The 22,500-nt window shown below is 44.2% G+C and overlaps 1 protein-coding gene across 17 annotated transcripts in view; it reads right to left on the reverse strand.

The window, feature by feature from the left end:
* Positions 1-22,500, reverse strand: part of LOC108389730 (uncharacterized) — a 603,223-nt gene that overhangs the window by 407,237 nt on the left and 173,486 nt on the right. For 2 of the 17 annotated variants that reach the window (XM_073224885.1, XM_073224892.1), the window contains one exon: positions 5,641-9,104. The exons of the other annotated variants lie outside the window; for them this stretch is intronic. In XM_073224885.1, coding sequence (XP_073080986.1) covers positions 9,051-9,104 — 54 coding nt within the window. In that variant the 3' untranslated portion in view covers positions 5,641-9,050. Of the gene's footprint in view, positions 1-5,640; positions 9,105-22,500 lie in introns of those variants that run through there. 17 annotated transcript variants of the gene reach the window in all.

Here is a 22,500-nt window from a genome sequence, read left to right on the forward strand (position 1 = left end):
GAGATTGAGTTTCTGAGCCAAAACCCTACAAAATAAGGAGAGGTTAGATTTTTGAAAGCGCTTGCAGAAAATATTTTTAGGGCCCTTAAAAGGTTTCATGCATGGTGTCAAGTTTTCCCAACTGGTTTTGGTTCTCCAGATATGCAAAGGTGTGAACCCCACCACCACATGATAGAAACAGGGTGACTGTGTGACGAGGGGCCGAGCAGATAAAACACATACGTGAGAACACGGAGCAAGAGGCCACTGTCTTGTCTTAACGTTCCCATGTCCATATTTGAATTTTCATATTAGTGTTGTCACCGTTAGTAAGGCCCCATTAATTAGCATATTAAATAGAATCGATCCAGCCACCTGCCCTGTGACAGAGGCATGGAGCAACACGACATAGTCTTGAGGAGCAGCTAATGTACACAGCAACACACGTGCTGTTGAATTAATCAATTAGTAGTCCTTGAAATCTGTTCAACAGTCACCTAGGTGAAAAAGAGCTAAGCTCCTTCTCTTCCTGGTCTTCACAAATTTTTCTAGATAACTTTGATGCTTAAAATGCTATTTCCAAAATTTCCTTTGCTATACTTAATATGCAAGTAATACAGGTGAATATCAGAATGGTGTTAAGAACAGAACAGTCAAAATAAAATCACTTAATTACTCTCAACCACCTTGATACAACAGCTTTTAGGTTTATATATAATCTCCAAACTATAATGTCTACACGCTCATGTATGCAATGCAACCAGGTATGTTTTTTAAATAGGATCATAGAACAATCCACAACATTGTTTTATGCCTCATTTGGTATTTTATTGTATAATTACTACTATTATTTATTTCATGAGCCCAATACGCTGTAAATAATTTGTAACAAAATACATCAAAAAACAGCTGTCATAAAGCATTCTTGTCCTAAAATCTTCTTATGCATTTGATCATACATACTCTTTGGACAAATTTACCTAGAAGCTGTATTTCCAGAACTATGAATAATCATATTTTATGCTTTATGATCTTATATATTGAAAAACAATCTCCAGATGGTATATAAAAATATATTTTTCCCATACCTACAGTGACAGTGAATTTTACAATTAATCTCCAACCTAGCCAGCTGATAGTTTAAAAAATGCATCTTTTTTTTACATTGCTCAGTGAATGTTCACATATTAAAATTATGCATAATATTTTGAAGCATCACCTCAAAGTGGACATTCATAACCATTTACGTGTACAAGTAGCTTTGGAGAACTAATAATTGTTCAAAAGGTACAATATATATTGACGTTCTGGTGTTAATTTTTTTTTAATCACTTAAAATTTTTGTATAACTTTCCTAAAGCTTAGTACATATCAGAATGGTTCAAATCAGGTGATTGTGTGGAGTTGTTAGTTTTATGTTGCTGTTTTTACTTAGTACGTTCACCTCATCATCAGATACTTCAGAATGTCTTATATGTTCATATTCCCTCTTTAACTCATGGCCCACTTGAGTTTTGCTTTAAATTGATGTGTTTCTGTGCATGTGTGTGTGTGTACACATCAACTATGTATATGCATATCCATATACCCATACACATATGTATTTGACATATATCAATGTATAGGGACACACACAGACACTGACCTTGCATTTTCCCCCTAGCCTCAGGGGATCAGTGTCTGAGACGCACTGAGCCAAAACCACTGTGTCCCACAGTATGACAGGTTTGTCTCGCTCAGCGAGGAGCGGGCACAGCCCCACAGAGTCATCATAACTGACATCTGTGGGCAAGACACCCGAGGTGCACCTCAATCACGTGAGCCTGTTGGAAAATGCTCACTCACACACCTGTTTCAACGGTGTGAGTGCAGCCTGTGGGTTTTCCTTGATCGATGTTGGTGTAACTGCTTCACATTCTCTGTGGGTGAGGGAAGTGGTGGCTCTGCTCAAAGCCCATTGTGGCACCTCGCGTTCCACTTGATAATAGATGAGGAAGAGCAAGTTACAGAGGGGGATGCACGCGCCTGACGCTCGCCACACCCTCACTGGCAGACCAAAAGGTCACCCAACCTTAAAATAAAACAGCAGCAGAAGAAGAGCCTTTGACACCAGGAAACAAGTGAAGGAAGTGTATGCGTCGCTGTGCATGAGCCTCCCACCACCGGAGGATGGCACGTACACTGCCTCCAGCCTCCTTAGGGACTCAGTTCTGGACTAAGGGAACTTGCTTCTTGTTCAGACTCTGACATCAGTCATGGAACCAATCTGACCCACACAAACAGGAGGACGCCTGCTCGAGCAAACTTCACAACTTTCAACAAGGCTCAATCTACCCTAACGAAGAACAGCTTGTAATAAACCATGTCCACGTGGGTGCCTTTCCCTCTTTTCACATCCATTTCTTATTTCCAAAACCGACACTGAGTGTACTGATGGGAAACCCAGTCGTGGATCTCTGCTGGTCCGCAGCCGCGCGGGCCATGCGGTGCACACCTCTGGATGGACGACCTCGGGCACCGCACTGACCTCGTCACCCGCAACCCCTGCACTCCCTTCAGTCACCTCTGCTATGAGGTTTGAAGCAACAGCCATAGTTTTAGAAAAAAACTGGTAGCAAAGAAAACCCAAGCAGAAAATACTCATATATTCAAGCAAAGTATATGCAAAAAAATTCAACTGGATGCTGAAACATTCTGGGTTTTGAACCACTCCACACACCCAACCAGGCAACCTACAGACATTCTAGCAACAACTGTATTCGGTTGAACTATGTAAAACTGCTATTTCTGTACAACTGAAATCCTGACAATTTCATATAGATCAACATAACTATTTCCTTAGATTTAAAAAAGCCACCATACTTCTGGTGATTTATAAAGTACAGAGAGAGAATCTTCCATGTTCTTCACACTTCCATTTCCAACCATAATTCTTCCCCTTTTTGCTTCCTTTCTTCCCTCCTCCCTCAATAGTGTCAGGTGGACGCAGGAAGGAGATGAGACCCTGAGTCATCACCTGGACCCAGATCTGGGTTTGGTCCATTTCAAGATCCAGAGGCGGACATATACTTCCAATCATAATATTCATAAAGGTAGGACTCTAAAAATAATGTTTTCTCCTCTCAGGTTTTCTGTCCTAAAAGCAATTCACTCATCCAAGAAGGCTTTAAGGCAATGTGAGCACCTAACCAGTTACGCGTGCAGCACAGTCTGAATCTGAGCTCTGTGACTGCGCTAATCACAAACCATGTTGTGCCCTCTGCATCTACTTTCTCCCGACGGTCCCAGAACCGCTGTGACCTTGCCAGCTTCTTTCTAGCAAGCTTTTCACTGGAATTCATGGGGGGCCACCCAAAACCTTCACAAAGTAGCAGCAGAAATTACCGTGCTGTCATCTTTACCATTTTGAGACACAAGTATGCATTTAAGTGAAAAATCCACGTCTAAAAGGAAACCTATCTTTGCAGGAAGTGGAAAGATAGGTTGAAAAACCTTTCTTAACCACATATAATAACCAGGAAGCCTCAGCCCCCCACGAGGTGTGGTGGCCAAGTATGTGCTGCAACCTGCAGACAGAAATCAAAGGCCAGGAGTCAGAAAGAAAAGGTGCCAACTGAACGTAAAGAATCCTTTGACATTTTAAAGAATCTGGGAGCACACAGAGCAAATACGACACTGTCTTGATATCCTTCGAGCCCAACAGAAACTAGATTTAGCCCCATTTTCAGGAAAAGCATTAACTGAGGTCCCACCCTTCTGTACTTTGCCTTCCCTTAGGACCGAGGCTCAGACAGTGACAGCAAGTGTGGGGCAGGGATTTCATAGGGTGGGCAGCTGGCAAGCCCTGTGCTGTATACTTGAGGCCAACATAAGATTGTGTATCAAGTATACTTCAATAAAAAAAAAAGATTGAGTATCTTCACTTCACAGTGTTATCATCAACATAATTTTAAATGTAATTGGAATGAGGAGCAGAAACTTCAAGAGTTTAGATCCAAAATTACAAGGTCAGAAAAGAAAACGACGAGTCTGCCTAGTATGAACTAGACTAAAAGACTTCTCTCTTCATATAACGCCACCCTTAAGAGCTCAGTTTCTTTTGGATTATTCCCTTACAAACATTGCAAATTTTATGTTGCAAGGCAAGAACAAATATGTGGGAAGCTGTTCCCTCACGTCCTCTGAAACAGGTGTTTATCTGATTTTATAACACAGACCGTAGGACATCAAAGAATCGGGATCAATTCACCAAGGCTACACAGCGACTGCAAATCACAGTAACAGCTCATGGGCGGTGTGACCCCACGGGCATGTGCATGGCCCTGGTGTGGGGGTCAGGCTGCCACCTCACTAATACCCTCTCTTCGGCAACCAGACGAGCTGAAGAACCATATTCCCATTTTCCACACTAGGAACTAACTCGGAAAGGGAAGCAACATGCGCGAACTGCCGAAGCCAGCCACGATGCTAAGACGCTAAGCCGGCTCTCCCCAGCCCGATGCCCCTGCGTGCTTTCGCCCCAGCGTGCACAGACCAGCAGGGCGGTAACTGAGGGCGTGAGCTGGGTGCGCGCCTGGGCTGCACAGCCCCTGCCTTGCCCACTCAGGACCTGGGTTGCATGGCGGCCCCCAGCCTCAGCTGATATTGGCCATGGCAGACTGAAGTTCCAAGAGAGCCGGATCTTCTGGCTTCTTTGGAAGAACTAACCATGTTTTTATATCCTTTTTTACAAATATTGGCAGCTAGTTCTTTAAACACATGCACACACCCACACACACAGTTCCTTGTATGGGCAAACACAGCATATCTGAAGGCCGGTCAGGCTCTGTGGGCCCCCCTTTGATGACATCTGTCCTACCTGACACCGATCCCCATTGATGACATCTACCAGGAAACCACACTGTGGTCCAAGTCCAGAAGTTCCAACAGAGCCCTTATTACACGTTGCAAACCAAAACCATTCTTAAAACTACAAATAATCTCAATGGCCTAATGAGGCACATGGTTTAACACCAATCACATGTATCTTCCCACAAGCCCAGTACCTGCAGAGGGACAGCACCACCACCCCAGCTCTACACAGCCAAGTCCAATGACAGCAGCCTGGGACTCAGCTTTGCCACACCGACAAACCAGGGACTATTTCAAACTGTCCATCGCAAAGGCAAAGCGCACCTGCAGGAACCACGCTCCCCATAACCTTTCCTGTCCCTCTTTCCCCTTCAAGTGTGATGATTTGGCAGTTCTCAGACTCTTCCGGGAGGAGAAAGGCTCGCTCTGCCAGCCCCAGCTGTGCCAAGCGCAGCCCAAGCTGTTCCGTGCAGTTGGCTGTACTAGAACAGTCATGTGGCTACAGTTCACCTTCATTTGCTGCGAAGATCATTAGCAATCCCTCAGAGAGACCCGGCATTAGAGAAGAGAGTGCTTGAGGCATAATAAATGCAAGGCTCTGGGAATCATGGCTCAGGAAGGTAAGAGGATGCCAGCAAGGCCGCCTGACGATTTCTATAGTCAGAGAAAAGGAGAGACACCAAGGGCAGGAGGGACGGAAAATCAGAAAAAGAAAAAAGAAAAGCAAGAATGTGCCTGGCAAACATGTATATTCATGTGGAGAGAGAAGAGAGGGGGAAAAATAAACTTGAAATAAAGACAACAGGACACTTTACGTTAAATCCAGTGGAGGCACGGCTCTGCTTGTCTGGCAGCTCAAACATTCTACGCTAGAGGTGGGAGTAAACCTGGAAGGCCAGGGAGAACAGAAATGAACTACTTTCCTCTGTGGGAAGAATGGAATATATAGTCTAGGTGACTTTTAGTACTGCAAACGATGGTGAGTTCAGGGAAGCTTTAAGTCAGGCATCGGACTCCCTCCCATCCATAAACCTGCTGAATCCCAGTGTAGGGTGGGTGTGTTTCTCTATTTCACTCACATGGTGACTAAAGCCTGACGCGAGCCTCGTTTGGATTTTGTTCCCTGATCACTCCGCCCATCCACCCCGTCCATCAGCGCGACGGAAGCCCCCAGGATGAGGGCATCTCCTTCAGCCAGTTCTGCAAGTTACAGAAAAGGCCTGGCAGTTCGTCTGTGGAAAATGAGAGCTTCAAAATCAACACTTGGTCTATGGAAGTGGCAGCTGCCCCGTTACTCTGAGCCAAGCTCCAGTCATGATGGGCCGGTAACGGGGGGCTGCGCGGGAATTCTCCCGGCAGACCTCCATCCCCTGAAGATTTTCTTTTTTCAAAAATATACAGGAAATATATTTAAAAGGGAAAAACCATAGTTCCATATTCTGTATCTTCAATCTCTTCTTTACCTTGTTTCCTTAGTTCAATCTACACCTAGAGCAATGGTTCCCCACTGGGGGCGACTCTGTCCCATTTTCTGTTTGCACCCTGAGGGAACAGCGCTCCCGACAGTCAGCGGTAGAAGCCGGGCGGTTGCCACCTTCCCTAACACACAGGAATATGCGGCTGCGCGAGTAAATGGGGTGGAGATGCAGAAGCCTCTCCCCAGAGTTGTTTTAGGGGCCAGCCTCCCGCTGCTGACATCCTATGCAGTTTGGGGTGTAGTGGAGAAGGACGAGTTTCTAAATGACATCCTGCTCTCATTAAAATACCTTCTTTCCACATAATGGTAACATTTAATATAAAAGGCAAGGAAGGCAAGGGGCAGAAATTTAAAGCTCATTTAGAATCACAATGGAACCCTGGTAACTCCTATTACAGCACCAACTTTGCATAAGGCTCCAACTCGAGATTTCATTACTGAAATGTCAAAAAAAAAAGAAAAAAGGCATAGTCTAATTCAATTCACCTAGAAGGTAGCTTCAAAACATATGAACCCAAAGGCAGCAAAAAAAAAAATTTATAAAGAGGAAAACCGCCCTTGGGCTACCTCTCGGGGAGACAGACACACACACCCATCAACAGGAAACTGGAAGACTCTATGTTAAACCTCTTACCTTGGCTGGAACTAAGGAACCTCACCTCAGGGGAGGGAAAAACTGGGCTTTAACCCTTTCCTGGAAGAGGAGAAGCAATCCCCAGTCACACCTGGGATCTAATCAGCGGTCTTTGATGGATGCACCTGCCCTCAGTCCAAGCGCAGTGGAGTCAGCCTGACACAGCATCTGGTGCAGAATACGTGGCCGTGAGGTAACTAGGCACAGCTCGGGGCACATCCCGATGCTGCCAAGCGGGCAGAGCCGCTAAGGATCCTGCTGTGGCTTCCGCCTCCCGACTGCTGGGCCGCTCACCTGCTGGCCGTCTCCCTCCCTTGGTCCCCGCTCACCTCCTCAGGGCTCTGAGCGTGTGCGGCAGGCCAAGGAAGGCCTGACACACTCGGGCTCTGCCTTTTCTGGAATCCTCCTGGCAGTCGCACTTGGCACCAGACTGCCAGGAAGGGGAAGGCAAAAGGGAGCGCCGCCTCTGACCCGGGAGGCCGGTGACCCCGGCCCCGGGAGGACAGGCCCGCCCTGTCCATGGGGCAGTCACTGCAAAGGGCCACCCCAGGGCTCTCCACGTGCACACGCCCACTCGGCCGAACAGACACGCAGGGACAAGGGACAAGGGAATGCATCCTCGGACTGAAGGCTCCCGCCACACAACGTGCTGAATCAGGGAGAGGAGAGTGGCCTCTAAGCAGAAGAAAATATTCCCACGGAAGTTTCATTTGAACATTTTTTTGTTTTTTGCTAAACATTCCCTCTTATGTGAATTGAATACATAACACAAATTTGGTAACTTGATTTATGAAATTGTCTGTGTGAATTAAAAAAAAGGACACGGATCTGGTTTATTACCATCCTAGCCATACCCCAGATCTAACCCCAAAGCTGCTTTTATAAACCAATGCTGAGAGAATCTCTCACCTGAGTAATGGAGGTTACTCGTCTCTGGTTTTGAAAAGGAGAACAATTAGCAGGGGGACAGGATCATTTCGGCTGTAACCAGGTCAATTAAGGAAACCTCTCCTAGTCAATACTTACAACCACTGGAATGTATTAAAACACCAAAGTCCTGTCCAGTTTAATCCCAGAAGGAAAGCATACAGAGAACAGCAGTATTCAGCAATGGGCAGGGGCAATATCTGCAAGTCTGGGCAGAATTCTAGAAATTACTAAATCAGCCAGTGATACTACACTGAACAGAAGTTCCATCCTAAATGTCTAGTTACACTAAAACTCCTGAAGACATCTTTCTTCAAAGTGCCTTCCTCTGACCACAGGAGGTTAGGCTGAGAAGAACGGACATGTGGATGGCGACAGAGGAGGACCAGGAGAAAGAGGGCGATGGGTTCACAGGGAGCACGTCCACAAATCAGCAGCTCACATCGTAGAATGGAAGGTCACTCATGCACTTTTTTACTCACAAAAGTACAGTCTCTCCTTATCAATACCACCTTGTTAATTAGATTTATCAAATAAACTATACAAATTTAAATCATGAAATATTTACGTAACAAAATGTAGCATTTTACAGTATGCCAAGAACGTATTTTCTCAGATGAATTTTTCTGGAATAAATACAGCACTGATTAAAACACCTCCAAACCATCATCCTGTTTCCCTGAGTCAGAACGTTGTGAACAGTGTGCTCAACTGTGTCTGTGTGCGTGTGTGTGTGTGTGTGCATGTATTTATTTTTGGCATGATATCTTATACAGTTTTGGCACCATGCTCTTTCATCTCATGCAATCATGTTTGGGACACCCAGCTAGTTTACTAGGTGAAGCCAGCAGTTGGAATTAGCTACGGCAACCAGTGTCAGGGAAATTTTACTTAAGAATATATTTTTCTGAATAAACATGGTGGACACTAACATTTTCAGAAGTCCTCTCAGAGAATATATGAACTGTCTGTGAATACCTGTCAATTATAATCCTCATGTAGTTTGTGGCACACATGATTTTCAACAGGAAAATCATTCATTTCCTTAATGATCACGGGAGGCTGCTGAATTGTACATAACATAATTAAAGAGACATTAAGCCAAAAACCTGTAGGACGCCCTTCATACTTACCCAAGCCACCTCCAGACTTTCTCACAGGCACAGACTATTTAACATCACGTCAGGCAGTTTTATGACTTCCCCAGGAGTGGTAAGTTACTTCAAGAGCAGTTTGCTATCGTGATAGAAAACCCCGAATTAACAATCTAAGGCACTAAATGGAGGAAGTTCGCCCACTGACATGCCACACTTGCCCAGAGGACTCTCAGTAGAGCCGAGAGAGGCAGCGATTGGGCACCTGGGTACTGATCAAAGAGACATGCTCATGGCACAGCCAAACACAGAACTTCCAGAAAAAGTTAACATGAAAAAGTCATAGAAAGAATGGCAGACAACCTGACACCCCACTGTCACAGCCCACGGCTTGCTCTCTCCCCAACTGCCAGCACCAAGGTCTGAAGCAAATCTATCAAGCTAACCAAAAAAGGAATTCTCAGGAGCCCAGTTGCACCCAGTGACAAATGACGACTGGCCAGGAAAGTCCAAGCCCTGAGAGTGGGTGGACGGCCTCCACAGGCGCACCAGCTGGCTGCCACGGTTGGCTCTCTAGCTCCAAGGTGGCAATCATCCCTGTCCTTCCACGCACCAGGCTTGGGGCCATCCTAGTCCCCCAGGCTCCCCATGCCCACCTCACCTGCCCAGCCCTACTGTTCACAGATCCAGCTCAGAGGGCAGCCGATAACCACAGGAGGAATTACAGCCTCCCCGCCCTGTGTGCTCACAGAACTCTCCTGCTGATGCGGCACTTCTGGGATGGCACTGTGGCCAACCGAGCACAGGATAGACTCTCCTAGCAGAATCTGAGTGCCTTGTGTACAGATGCAGCATCTTCTCTCTCACCCCCAGGGTCTGAGGGTGTGGCACACAGTAGGTGCTCAGTAAACATTCTGTTGACTAAGTGCGCCAGTGAACAAAGCAGCAACTGAATTATCTCAGAAACTAAAAGAAGGCTGGAAAGAAGGGACCCCCATTTGCATCCTTCCTCCCTCCAAACACTACAAGTAAAATGATTCTAAAGACAGGATATTCTCCAATATAAAGGAAACTGTCCTCCCAAACAGGAAAAGATAAATAAGCCCATGTAATTACCACAAGGACAGGGCCATTACAGATGATAGCTGTGAAACTCTAACCCATCAACACCTATGTGATATTTCCTTTCTTCTGTCATCTTTCCTGAGGTCTGTTTTCCTGCCAGTGAGTGGTTCAGGCTGAAGATGGCACAGGGAACCCCACAAAGCCTCCCACTCACTCCAACCCACAGGGTCCCTGTGCTAAAGTTTTGTTTCTGTGGAAAGGTGTCCAGAGAGCTTTCTTAACTATTCCTAATGACTTAATGCCCCCCCCAACGTCTAAAAATGTCTGGAGTTACGTTTCACAACTACTGTCCTAAAGAGTGTGCACTACTTATAATTAATGAAAAATATGATAGGATTAGAAATGCACAAACTGGAAACGATTTCCTAGGCTAACTGGAGCCAGGATCTCAGGGAACCACAGGCTAAGAGGTAGCCCTGTCGACTAGCTGTGGAGCCAGAGGGCCTGGGTTTGAACCCACACTGCCTCTGAGACCTTGGTAAGTTACAGACCCTATTCTGCCTCAGCCTCTCCACCTGCAAGGGGAAATGCCGGGGTACCGACTCCGCGATGGAGGAGCGCGACGTGCAGCAGGACAGGGCAGACAGACACGTAGGCGGTGCGCATTAAGCATTTAACACTACAGCTGTTGCTACTTGATCATCTTCGTAGATTATTGTCTTTTAAATGATTTTTTTTAGCAGAACATTCCACAAGATGAAAAAATGCTCTGCCTGAGTGGGTTTCTGCCATAAAATCACTGCCATTTTGAGCACAGGGCATAGAGGGCAGTATAAAAACCTGATGCTAAAATACACAATGTTCTGCAGGGCATGACATCATCGAAGGTGTTGAAAGAAAACACAACTGTCATATTGGTTTTACTAAAATCCGTATGATTGTACAGAAAGCATCTTTTTGAGCCACACACCACAGATAGAACGAGGTGACTGGCATCACGCACACGCACAGTGACAGGCCAGGGTCCTCACCTCCTGAGCCTGGGTCCTTGTCTGCCCAGCGAGAGTGGCCTTTTCCCCATCACCTTCACTGCAGCATATGCTTCTGATTAAACGATGTATATGAAAGCATCTAATACACAAATGACTCCTGCAGTCTGTACACTTTTATTCTTCCCAATGTCTCTCTTAAACCTGGGTGTGATCCACATCCATTTTGAAAGATACTTCTATTACTTTCTGTCCCTTACCCATTAGATCAGGCCTGAAAGAAAAAAATACTAAAGGAAGCAAAACAACATTTTGGTTCTGAAAAACCCAACCCAATGTTCCTGAACAATGTATTCCACACCTCCAACAGTCAAGAGCTCCTGTAGCGATGAGCACGCGGGGCCCAGAAAAGGCAGCAGTTACCAGGAGCTACACAGAGAGCAGAAATGGTCCGGTACATGACATTAGTCCCAAGTGAGACAGGGACCAGGGGCTTAGACAGAGCAGGGTGAGGGCCTCTGGAAAAAGCAAGGAAGGATATTTGCGGTCAGAGCAACGTAACTACATGCAAGGAAACTCCCTACCAAAACTCGGTGTTAAACATTAAGCTCTAGAGTCATTCTTCAGCGAAATCAGTTACTATTCCCCAGATTAAGAGTAGCACATGTTTTTATTATGCTAATAATTTGTAATAATGTGTAAGATTCACCTTAGCATGCTAAAAGGCCCAGGCCTATGTACTGTCTTTCCTCCTCCAGATCTGATGAGGTGATTCTGCAAACTGGGCAGCTAATTTAGCTGCAGGCCCAGCTGTAAACACAACATAGTAAAAAGCAGGAAGGATTCTACCTTAAAGGTAAGATTGCATTTTAACACCCAGGAAGTTTTAAGAAGTAAGACTCTTAACTTACTCTTTAGCAAAGAGACAATACCTCAGCCCACCTTGGGAGTTGGGCAGGTGGCCTTTTGATATGCTCCCAGACCAAGATGCGGTATCCCAGAGAGAAATCAAGGCAGGAAATTCCTTATGTCAAATTAATTCTAAATATTCAGGGACCACTTAACAAGTCCACACCCCTAAGCTTTTTTATCATGTTCCCAAATATCCTCAACTGCCTATAAAACCCCTTAGACAACACACCACCCCAGGCTCTCTTGTCCCCTCCGGGCTAAGGCCAGGAGCTCTGTCTGTCCTCTCACTGTATCTCTCAATAAAAGTCTCCCTGCCTCTACTACCTTGACTGTTTACTAAGTTCATTCTTCGACTGCGCAAACAAGAACTCCGGCATCACAAGTTCAGTGTGAAGGGAATAAAGAGTGACTTCCTTCCCCTGCGTTTGGCTTAAGCAGACAAGGGAAACACAAATATAACATGTGCTCATTTTTCACTTTGAAAACAGTTGGTGAACAGTATCTGAGCACAATGAATGGTATGTCCTCCTAGATATCTGCAGGTAAGACCAATAAATATAATATTGAACATAAAAGGAATGCAATAAAAATCAGATTTTATTTTCTCTCTCCTCTTCATACCTGAATAAAAAAATAAAGATCATATACAAACTTCAATAAGACTGTATATAGCCTTTTTTATTTAGCTCTTAAATGGCTTATTTGTGCCCCAAATCTATATTAAAGTTATCTCTGTGGCCAAATCAGTTTGATACTAGAAAACAGGAAAAGAAGAATTTGCCACCTAAATATATGATAAGAAAAAGCATTTCTTAAATTCCAAACATCCTATGTTTACATACTGCAAACCCAAATCAGCCACAATAGTAGTTCAAGGACTGGATCTAAATTTCTGACCCTATATGACATTTACTTACATGAAATCACAGATGGAAACAAAAGTCAGTGTATTTATCTATTGATTTATTAGCCTTTAGAAGAATGAGATTCAGAGGGCAATAGGATTTGAGGCAGTTCACACAACTAAATAGATGCAGCATGGGAATTTGAGCCCAGAGTTTCCTAAATCCAGAACCTGTCCCTCCCCACCAAACTGTGCCTCCCTTGAGAACACACGTTAACAAAAAAGACTTGTGGGAACTACTATGGGAAAGGCAGATACGAGTCAACAAGTGTGGTCTTTGAGTATTTGCTTTGTATAGCTTTAAGAAGCCACTGAAACTGCTCATTAGGGAAACAACATGTTGAAAAGGAACAGAAATGTTACCTGTTATAGACAGATAAAGTTTAAGAAAATAACCAAAACGTTTGTCCCTGTAACAATGCTTTCTGGTGAGATACTGATCTCTTTGATTAATAGGTTCACATACATTTTTGAATGAAAAGTTTCTTAATAAGTCACTTTTCCCAACCTTCCAAAATTTCTAGGATATGTCATATCTATCATGATTATTTCCTATATCCAGACCCTCCCTTCAAAAAACACTTACCTATGTTGTGAAAAATCCATATTCACATTTTATGAAATCTATTAAATGCATAAAAAGGAGTGATAATCTAGAACAGCTAAGAATATTGAAGAACAAAGTTAGAGGTCTAACACTACCCAACTTCAAGATTTATTCAAAGCTACAGTAATCACGACAGCATGGTATTGGCAAAATAATGGACAAATTGGTCGAGGAAACAGAACCAAGCAGGACCCCCAGAGATAGAACCACAGAAATATAGCCAACGGATCTTTGACAAAGGAGCAGTGACAGTCTTTGCAACAAATGGTCCTGGAACAACTGGACATCCACAAGCAAAAATATGACTCTAGACAGGCCTTACACTCTTCACAGACATATGTGTGAAACACAACTCCTAGAGAAACAGCACAGAAAATCCAGATGAACAGTTTGTTCATTTTGATTACAACACCAAAGGCACAATCCACAAATAACTGATTATCTGGACTTCACTAACGTCAAATACCTCTGACCTACAAAAGACACTGTCAAGAGAATGATAAGAGAAGTCACAGAATGGGAGAAAATATTTCCCAAAGACACCTCTCATAAAGGACTTTGTATATCCAAAATATACAAAGAACCTTTAAACACAACAATAAGAAAACAAACAAGTCAATTATAAAATGGGCCAAAGATCTTAACAGACACTTCATCAAACAAGATGTACAGATGGCAAATAAGTATGCAAACAGATGCTCCACATCATATGTCATCAGGAAAACACACATTAAAACAAAACACCATGACATACCTACCAGAATGGTCAAAATCCAGAACACTGACAACACCAAATGCTAACAAGGATGTGGAACAGCAGAAACTCTCAACCATTGCTGGTGTAGATGCAGAATGGTATGGCCATTTGGGAAGACAGTCTGGCTGTCTTTCACAAAACTGAACATTCTCTTACCATATAGCAATTACATTCTTTGGTATTTACACAAAGGCACTGAACACTTTTGTCTACATACAGCAAAACCTGTGTGTGGATGTTTACAGTAGCTTTATTCATACTATCAAAACCTGAGTGCAACCAAGATGTCCTTCATAGGAAAATGGATAAAGATAAAGAACCCACTCTAAAACTACAAGAACTAATAACTGAATTCAGCTAAGTTGCAGGATACAAAATTAATACACAGAAATCTGTTGCATTCCTATATACTAACAATGAACTAGCAGAAAGAGAAATCAGGAAAACAATTCCATTTACAATTACATCTAAAAGAATAAATACCTAGGAATAAACCTAACCAAGGAGGTTAAAAGACCTATACCTGAAAACTACAAGACACTCATGAGAGGAATTAAAGAAGACACTAATAAATGGAAATACATCCCATGTTCATGGATAGGAGAAATAATATTGTCAAAATGGCCATCCTGCCTAAAGCAATCTACAGATTCAATGCAATCCCTATCAAAATACCAACAGCATTCTTCAACCAACTGGAACAAATAGCTGTAAAATTCATATGTAACCACCAAAGACCCCAAATAGCCAAAGCAATCCTGAGAAGGAAGAATAAACCTGGGGGAATTATGCTCCCCAGCTTCAAGCTCTACTACAAAGCTCTACTACAAATCAAGACAATTTGGTACTGGCACAAGAACACACCCACAGACCAATGGAACAGACTAGAGAGCCCAGATATAAACCCAAGCATATATGGTCAATTCATATATGATAAAGGAGCCATAGATATACAATGGGGAAATGACAGCCTCTCCAACAACAATGTTGGCAAAACTGGATAGCTACATGTAAAAGAATGAAACTGGATTACTGTTAACTCCATATTTACACAAAAGTAGACTTAAAATGGATCAAAGACCTGAATGTAAGTCATGAAACCATAAAACTCCTAGAAGAAAACATAGGCAAAACTCTCTTGAATATAAACATGAGCAACTTTTCCTGAACATATCTTCTAAGGCAAGGGAAACAAAAGCAAAAGTGAACAAATGGGACTACATTAAGATAAAAAGCTTCTGTACAGCAAAGGACACCATCAGCAGGACAAAAAAGCATCCTACAGTATGAGAGAATATATTCGTAAATGACATACCCAAAAAAGGGGTTAACATCCAAAATACATAAAGAATTTACATGCCTCAACACCCAAAAAGCAAAGAATCCTATTAAAAAATGGGTGAAGGATCTGAACAGACACTTCTCCTAAGAAAATTTCAGATGGCCAACAGGCACATGAAAAGATGCTCCATATCACTAATTATCAGGGAAATGCAAATTAAAACCACAATGAGATATCACCTCACACCAGTTAGGATGGCCACCATCCAGAAGACTAGGAACAACAAATGCTGGTGAGGATACAGAGGAAGGGGAACCCTCCTACACTGCTGGTGGGAATGTAAGCTAGTTCAACCATTGTGGAAAGCAATATGGAGGTTCCTCAACAAACTAAAAAATAGAAATACCATTTGACCCAGAAATTCCACTTCTAGGAATTTAGCCAAATAATTTAATTTCTCAGATTCAAAAAGACAGATGCACCCCTATGTTTACTGCAGCACTATTTAGCCAAGATATGGAAGCAACCTAAGTGTCCATCAGTAGATGAACGGATAAAGAGGAGGTGGTACATATACACAATGGAATACTATTCAGCTTCAAGAAATAAACAAATTCCACCATTTGCAACAACATGGATGGAGCTGGAGTGTATTATGCTCAGTGAAATAAGCCAGGTGGAGAAAGACAAGTACCAAATGATTTCCCTCATTTGTGGAGTATAACAACGAGGCAAAACTGAAGGAACAAAACAGCAGCAGACTCACAAACTCCAAGAAGAGACTAGCAGTTACCAAAGGGAAAGGTGGTGGGGAGGAGACTGAGGGGTATTGTGACTGGTACACACAGTGTAGGGGAGGTCACAGGGAAGACAGCGTAGCACAGAGAAGACACGTATTGACTCTGTGGCATCTTACTACACTGATGGACAGTGACTTCAGTGGTGTACGGGAGGGACTTGATAATATGGGTGAATGTAGTAACCACAATGTTTTTCACATGAAACCTTCGTAAGATTGTAGATCAATGATGCCTTAATAAAATAAAATTTTTTAAAAATTGTGGCACTTCTGATGGACTATTCTTCAGCACTAAAAAGAAACGAGCTAACAGGCCAAGAAAAGACATGGAGGAAACTTAAATGCATATGACTAAGTGAAAGAAGCCAATCTGGAAAGGTTCCGTAGTGTGTGATCCCAACTATATGACCTTCTGGAAAAGGCAAAACCATGGATGCAGTAAAATAATTCTCCGTATGGAACCATAATGATGTATACATGTCAGTATACGTTTCCTCAAATTCATAGAATGCACAACACCAAGAGTGACCCTAATGTGAACTATGGGCTTCGGGCAATAATGATGCGTCCATGTCGGTTCAGCAGCTGAAATACATGCCCCGCTCTGGTGGGGGATGATGATCACGGGGAAGGCTGCGCATCTGCTGGGGCAGGATTTTATGGGAAGTCTCTGTACCTTCCTCTTAATTTTGGTGTGAAGCTAAAGCTGCTTTAAAAAACAAACTCTTAAAATAAAAAAAAAAGAACCAAAGAATGAAATATAATCATCCTGATATTTAAAACTTTAATATTCTTGGAAAAAATATATAGCTCTCCTTATCCCTTTAGATATAAGCAACACAAAATATATTCATGGAAAACCAAGCTCCATGAGATGATACAGAAACTATTTCAGGTGGAGAACAATAATGGCAGGAAGGGTAAGATGTAAGGGATCAGAAAACGCTCTGCTAGTTCCCAGTAGAAGCATTCGTCAAAGGGCATACTTGTGTACATAGGTGTAAATTAAACCAGCTATAAAAGTACTTGCTGCGTGTGAGCCGTGATTAGGATACTAAGAGTTAAGCCTTGACAAGTATAAAATAAGTAACTGGCTTGTGTCAATTTGGGGTGTAAAATGATAGTCCAGAGCACTAGCATCAGGAGAGACGAATGCCAGGCTCCAATCTGGATGAGACAAGAGGAGAAGCAGCAGCTCCCACGTAATGTTACCATAAACTAATATAAAGTGACTTGAGGGAGAGCGTTTACACTGGGAAGGTACACAGGTCATGAACAGTTTTCACTCACCTGGCTCAACACCGGTACAAAGCTCAGGCCTTAACTGGTTCCTTGAATGGCTCATCAGGAGCCACCACACGCCTATAAACACATTTATTTTAAAACAAGAACAGCCTGGGTCACTGTTCATTCCCCTTTCTAGGGAACAGGCTTCCATATAAAGCTTTCTGAGGGAACCCACCTAAATTCTCTTGGCTTTCACAAGCACCTAGATATGCTTTCTACATTTCTCCTCAAAAGAATCCATAAACTAGCAACAGAAGGTGTGTGGGGAAAAGAAGCACCCAAACACTGGCCAGGCTTGAGATTCACTCTTCAGAAGGTCGATTCAAATTCTCCTGTGTTCACAGAACACCTAAATTCTGATCTGATGACTCCATCTTTAAATCTCCTAAAGCAGCGAGTCCAAGAGCAACACCAGCCTTGAGCCTGCAGACGTTTCAGCTCCGCGGCCTCCTTCCCAAAGACCCAGGAAAAGGCACCACACCAAGGCACCTGTGTTGCTTTTATGAGAAAGAAAAACCTTCCCGGGCGGGCAGACCAGTCAGAGCGGCAGCGAGCCCATCTCCAGTGCGCCCTGTGTGTCGGACACATGAAAGGAGATGACCGTCCTTTAGTAGCACACGAGAGTCTTTGGATAATATAAAATACAAGCACTGTCATCCCTGATAAAATAAATGATTAGCAGAAGTACTGGACTTATAACAGAGAATCATAATGCTGAGGAAAGTCTTAATGATAATTCTGCCTAAAGTATCATTTCATGAATTGAAATAGGAAATCATGTGGATATGAGGTCCATAAAGTCTCAAGTTACTCTATCGCCTTTATAGTGCCAGTTGGTGATGAAACCAATACTAGACCTCCCATCTTGATTCCTGAGTATTTCTTTTTATATATCACTGGAATGAATCTTTATACTATGCCACCATTTTTAGTCAGATCGCCGATTCACTTCTTTGTGGTGGCTGCATGTTCACAGCTTGTGTCCAGAAGTCATCGGGGGTCCTGCTACCACAGAGTATGTGCTCAGGGCTAGGTCGGGACCAGCCCTCAGAGCCGTAGGCATGGGCTGTGGCATCAGAGTGGGGAGCCTGCTGGGAGATGCCACGCACACTGTGCCACCAACACACACTACAGAGGCACCTCCCCAAAGCGACTTGAGCCAAAACCAGCAGAGAGAGCGATGTCACTCTCCCCACTCGTCAATGACGTGAAGTCCCTGCACCCCCCAAAACGTTAGGCAGCACTATTAAAGAGAAGTTCCTCCTACTGGATTAGAATATGGCAAGGGTGATGGAAGACACGGCTTTTCTGTACTTAACTTCCAGGCAGAACAGAGATACACATGGGGCAGCTCACGGCTAAAGGAAATGGCCATGGTTCCATGTCTCCCCCCAGAGTCCCAAATTCTGTTCCCAGGCTGTCGCCGTGAAAGGTGCCAGTGCTGGAAAGAAATTTACAGCTCCCACAATTTATGATGATTGAAAACAGTGACAGTAGGATTCCCAGAAAGAATACAGAAAACTCACTTATTCAGCCTCCCAGGTCAAACTAGTTCATCTCTGCCTCCGTTTTAACCTGCAAATAGAGAGCCAAGCCTTCCGGACAGCAGAGCGGAGGGCTGGCTGCACGACTGTAACAGCGAAGGTCAAGGAGCATGCACTTGCCCCGGGCTCAAGACTTGCAAAGCCTGCGCCATTTAAATATCCTCCATTGACCATGATGGATGGGGAAGGGTGACCAAGAAAGGTATGTATATGGATACTGCTTTCATTGATTTTTGCCTTATCAATAGCAGCTCTTAGGCCTGAGACAATTACAGCTGATGGAGGTAAGACAATGAAGACTGTTCGTTTACAGTCCACTCTTGATAATTTAGGGTCAGTGACATAAAATATTTACTCAAGCTATGGGCTGTGGAGCCTCACCCACCCATCAGGTGAGACAAAGGGCATATGAAGTTTCCAGTAGATTACAAATTGCCACATATATCATATCTCGTCTCATAGAACCACAACAAAAAGCATTGTAAATACCTCCCATTTGGTGGCATGAGACCTCAAGACAAGTTACAAAAACCTCCCCGTGCTCACTAGGTAATTCGAAGAGGCCAGTTTCTAAGCCAGCGTTCTTGACTCCAAGTGCCCTACACCCCTCTTTCATTCTTGTATCCTTCGCTTACCTTTGAAGAGCTGATTAGTAAAGAGGTTTTTGAAGGATGGATTTCAGGAGAATTTATAGATTTCAATTCTCTGTACTCTTTCTACCCCCAAATTATTATTGATAATACAGAGTTGGCTTTATAAATCTCTTCAGTCTTTGGAGGGAAAATACATTTTAGTAATAAGACAAACTATGGGGTGGAAGGTACATTTGGGGTGGAAGGAAAGGCTACTAGTTTCATCTATCTTTGTTCTAGAATCAAGAGAGCCAGATCCCTAGTGGAAAAGTCAATCCTGTCTTCCAAATACACGAAGCCTTCAGAATTAATCCTCATAGACAGACCCAAAGACAGTGTGTACAAGGTCACTTAGTGGGTGCTGAGAAGGATACCATGTGTTCATTTAAAGCAAATGTTTTTCGGTCCACCTACGTTTTGGAAAAACTAATGTAAATCCTGTGAAAGAAGTGTTAGTAATCCAAAATAATCATATTTTTTCTCCTTCCAAGAAAAACAACCTTTAGATAATTGGGATTTGAAAAGAATTCTGGAACTTTCTAAATCTTGAGCCATGGCGAATGTGTAGTAATTAACCTTCACTATTATTAAAGTTACGATGCCATCCCTTTGCTGTGTTATTCAGAAGGCTTGGCTCCCTATTTTCAAATTAAAATGAAGACTGAGAGACTAAACTTCAACCATGTGTGAATGCTTGTGGGCTGCTTTACCCACAATCACCCAACTTACCTAAACTCTCAACTTTCAAACTGCTAACACCATGGAAACATTCAAAATGACCTTCTTCATCAAACCTTCTCCCCCCTCCCACTTGGACTTCTGACCAATTCACTCACTTCAAAGATAGCGACAGCATCTGTTCACTTACCACACAGGACCCTGTGCCCTCACCCGACACCGCCAACCAGAAGAAGCCAGAGCCAAGAAAACTGCATCTCCACACTCCTGCTTGTCCAGAGACAGCAATTATGTAACCTCTATTTTTCTTTTTCAAATTTTTTCAGTTGTCATGGGGAAGACTGTGTTTGGGCAGCTCCATCTGCAAGGGGTAATTACTGGCCTTACACACACACACATGAACACACACCTGCAATGCTGCCAAGAAAAAAGTATATACAATTAAAGAATTTCCCAAAAAGGCAGATGAACTAATACATGAATAAGCTCCATAAATGTAAATCTGTATTTCTGTTTTACAGAAAATAAACTGGGTTAAGAGAGGGTGAATGACACACTGGGCTAATGCGAGGTGAGCCAGGACTCACACCCCAGGCCACCACCTTGCAGAGCCGACAGCCGCTCAGGACGCCTGGCCACACCTGTGCTGTGACCACAGCTCGGCTTCTTGTCTGGTCTAACTGACCCATCTAAGGAACTTGAACTCTTTCTAAACCCTCTAGTAAAGCTAAGAAAAATGCAAAATATTTTTGGTACCAAAATGCATGTGGTCCTAGGCCACTATAGCGCCCACGATCCTCCCATGACCCCAGGATGAACGTGCACATGTGACATTCAGATTGGGTGTCATTTCTCACACTTAGCTCCTTAACTTAACACTCCTTGTCCATTAAAATATTATCTGCTGGTGTACATCACAGAGCCACCCTGGGATTCAGGACATGGGGTGTGGGCAACGAAGGAACGAAGTTGCTCTGCTTTCACCTCTTATTTTCCTGGATAAAAAAACACGTTTACTTTGGCCTCCTCCTTACACAGGTAATTACACTGTAGTTCTGATTCCTAAGGGTGGAAGGGGTAAGAATTCCCAAAGAAGTCTGTAACGGTGTAAAGTTCACAGTGTGACTAAAAGGCATCAGGAATCGGGAGCGGGGCCGCAGGGAGGCAGCAGCACTAACTGCTTCACGTTTCAACACGGCAACATACACCCGCAGAGCGTTCAGGAGGGCCGGACTCATCCCCACCTCTCACCCAGCCTCGGCCCTCCTGGGCCCTGCCTGTCGATGCAGGGGTCAAGTGTGGAGCCCCAGGCCCCCCTTCTCCCAGCACAGCAGGCCTAGCAGTCACAGCCCCGCCTGCCAGAGCTGGGTAAGACTCTGGCTCCAGGCCCTTGGCCTCATCTGACCCCTTTTTTCTGCCGTATCACTCATCTCCTGGAAAGGGACGTATTTTCAAGCCTCTTACACATCAGCAATAGGAAAGGAATTTCCAGTCCCCAAGCCTTAAGTGGCGTGGAGGAAAAGGCCCAGCCTGGCTTTGGGAGGGAGGGGTGCAGGGAACTGAGTGCTCCCCAGCCTGGCTTTGGGAGGGAGGGGGGTTCAGGGAACCGGGTGCTCCCCAGCCTGGCTTTGGGAGGGAGGGGTGCAGGGAAATGGGTGCTCCACTTTCACTTGGCCAGCTTCCCGCCCCGCCTCGGCCTTGGGCAATTCCCCTGCTTCCTGGCTGGCCCTGTAAATGCCCTGTACTACCTTCCCCACGCAGGGAGCCTGGGAGCTGTGCAGACTTGTCCGTGCGTAGCCCTGCCAGCCGGCCTGGGTGCCTCGGCCTCCCCGAAGCTGGGCGTGCAGAGTGGTCGCTGAGGGGGGAGGGTGGGCCCACGGAGGCCCAGATGATGACAGTGTTCTTGGTGTGGCAGGCCAGACGTGTGCAGAAAGGTGTCTGAACAAGGAAAATATCAAAATGTTTTCTTCCGTCCTTTCTCCCAGCACCAGGCTTTTACCCTTCCCAACGGAGGGAGGTGGTGCAGCGGGCGACACCCCCGAGGACCGGTGAGCCTGTGAGAACGAAGGCCGGCCAAGCCAT

This window comes from Manis javanica, chromosome 16 (genome assembly GCF_040802235.1).
Source record: "Manis javanica isolate MJ-LG chromosome 16, MJ_LKY, whole genome shotgun sequence".
Taxonomy (NCBI): Eukaryota; Metazoa; Chordata; class Mammalia; order Pholidota; family Manidae; genus Manis; species Manis javanica.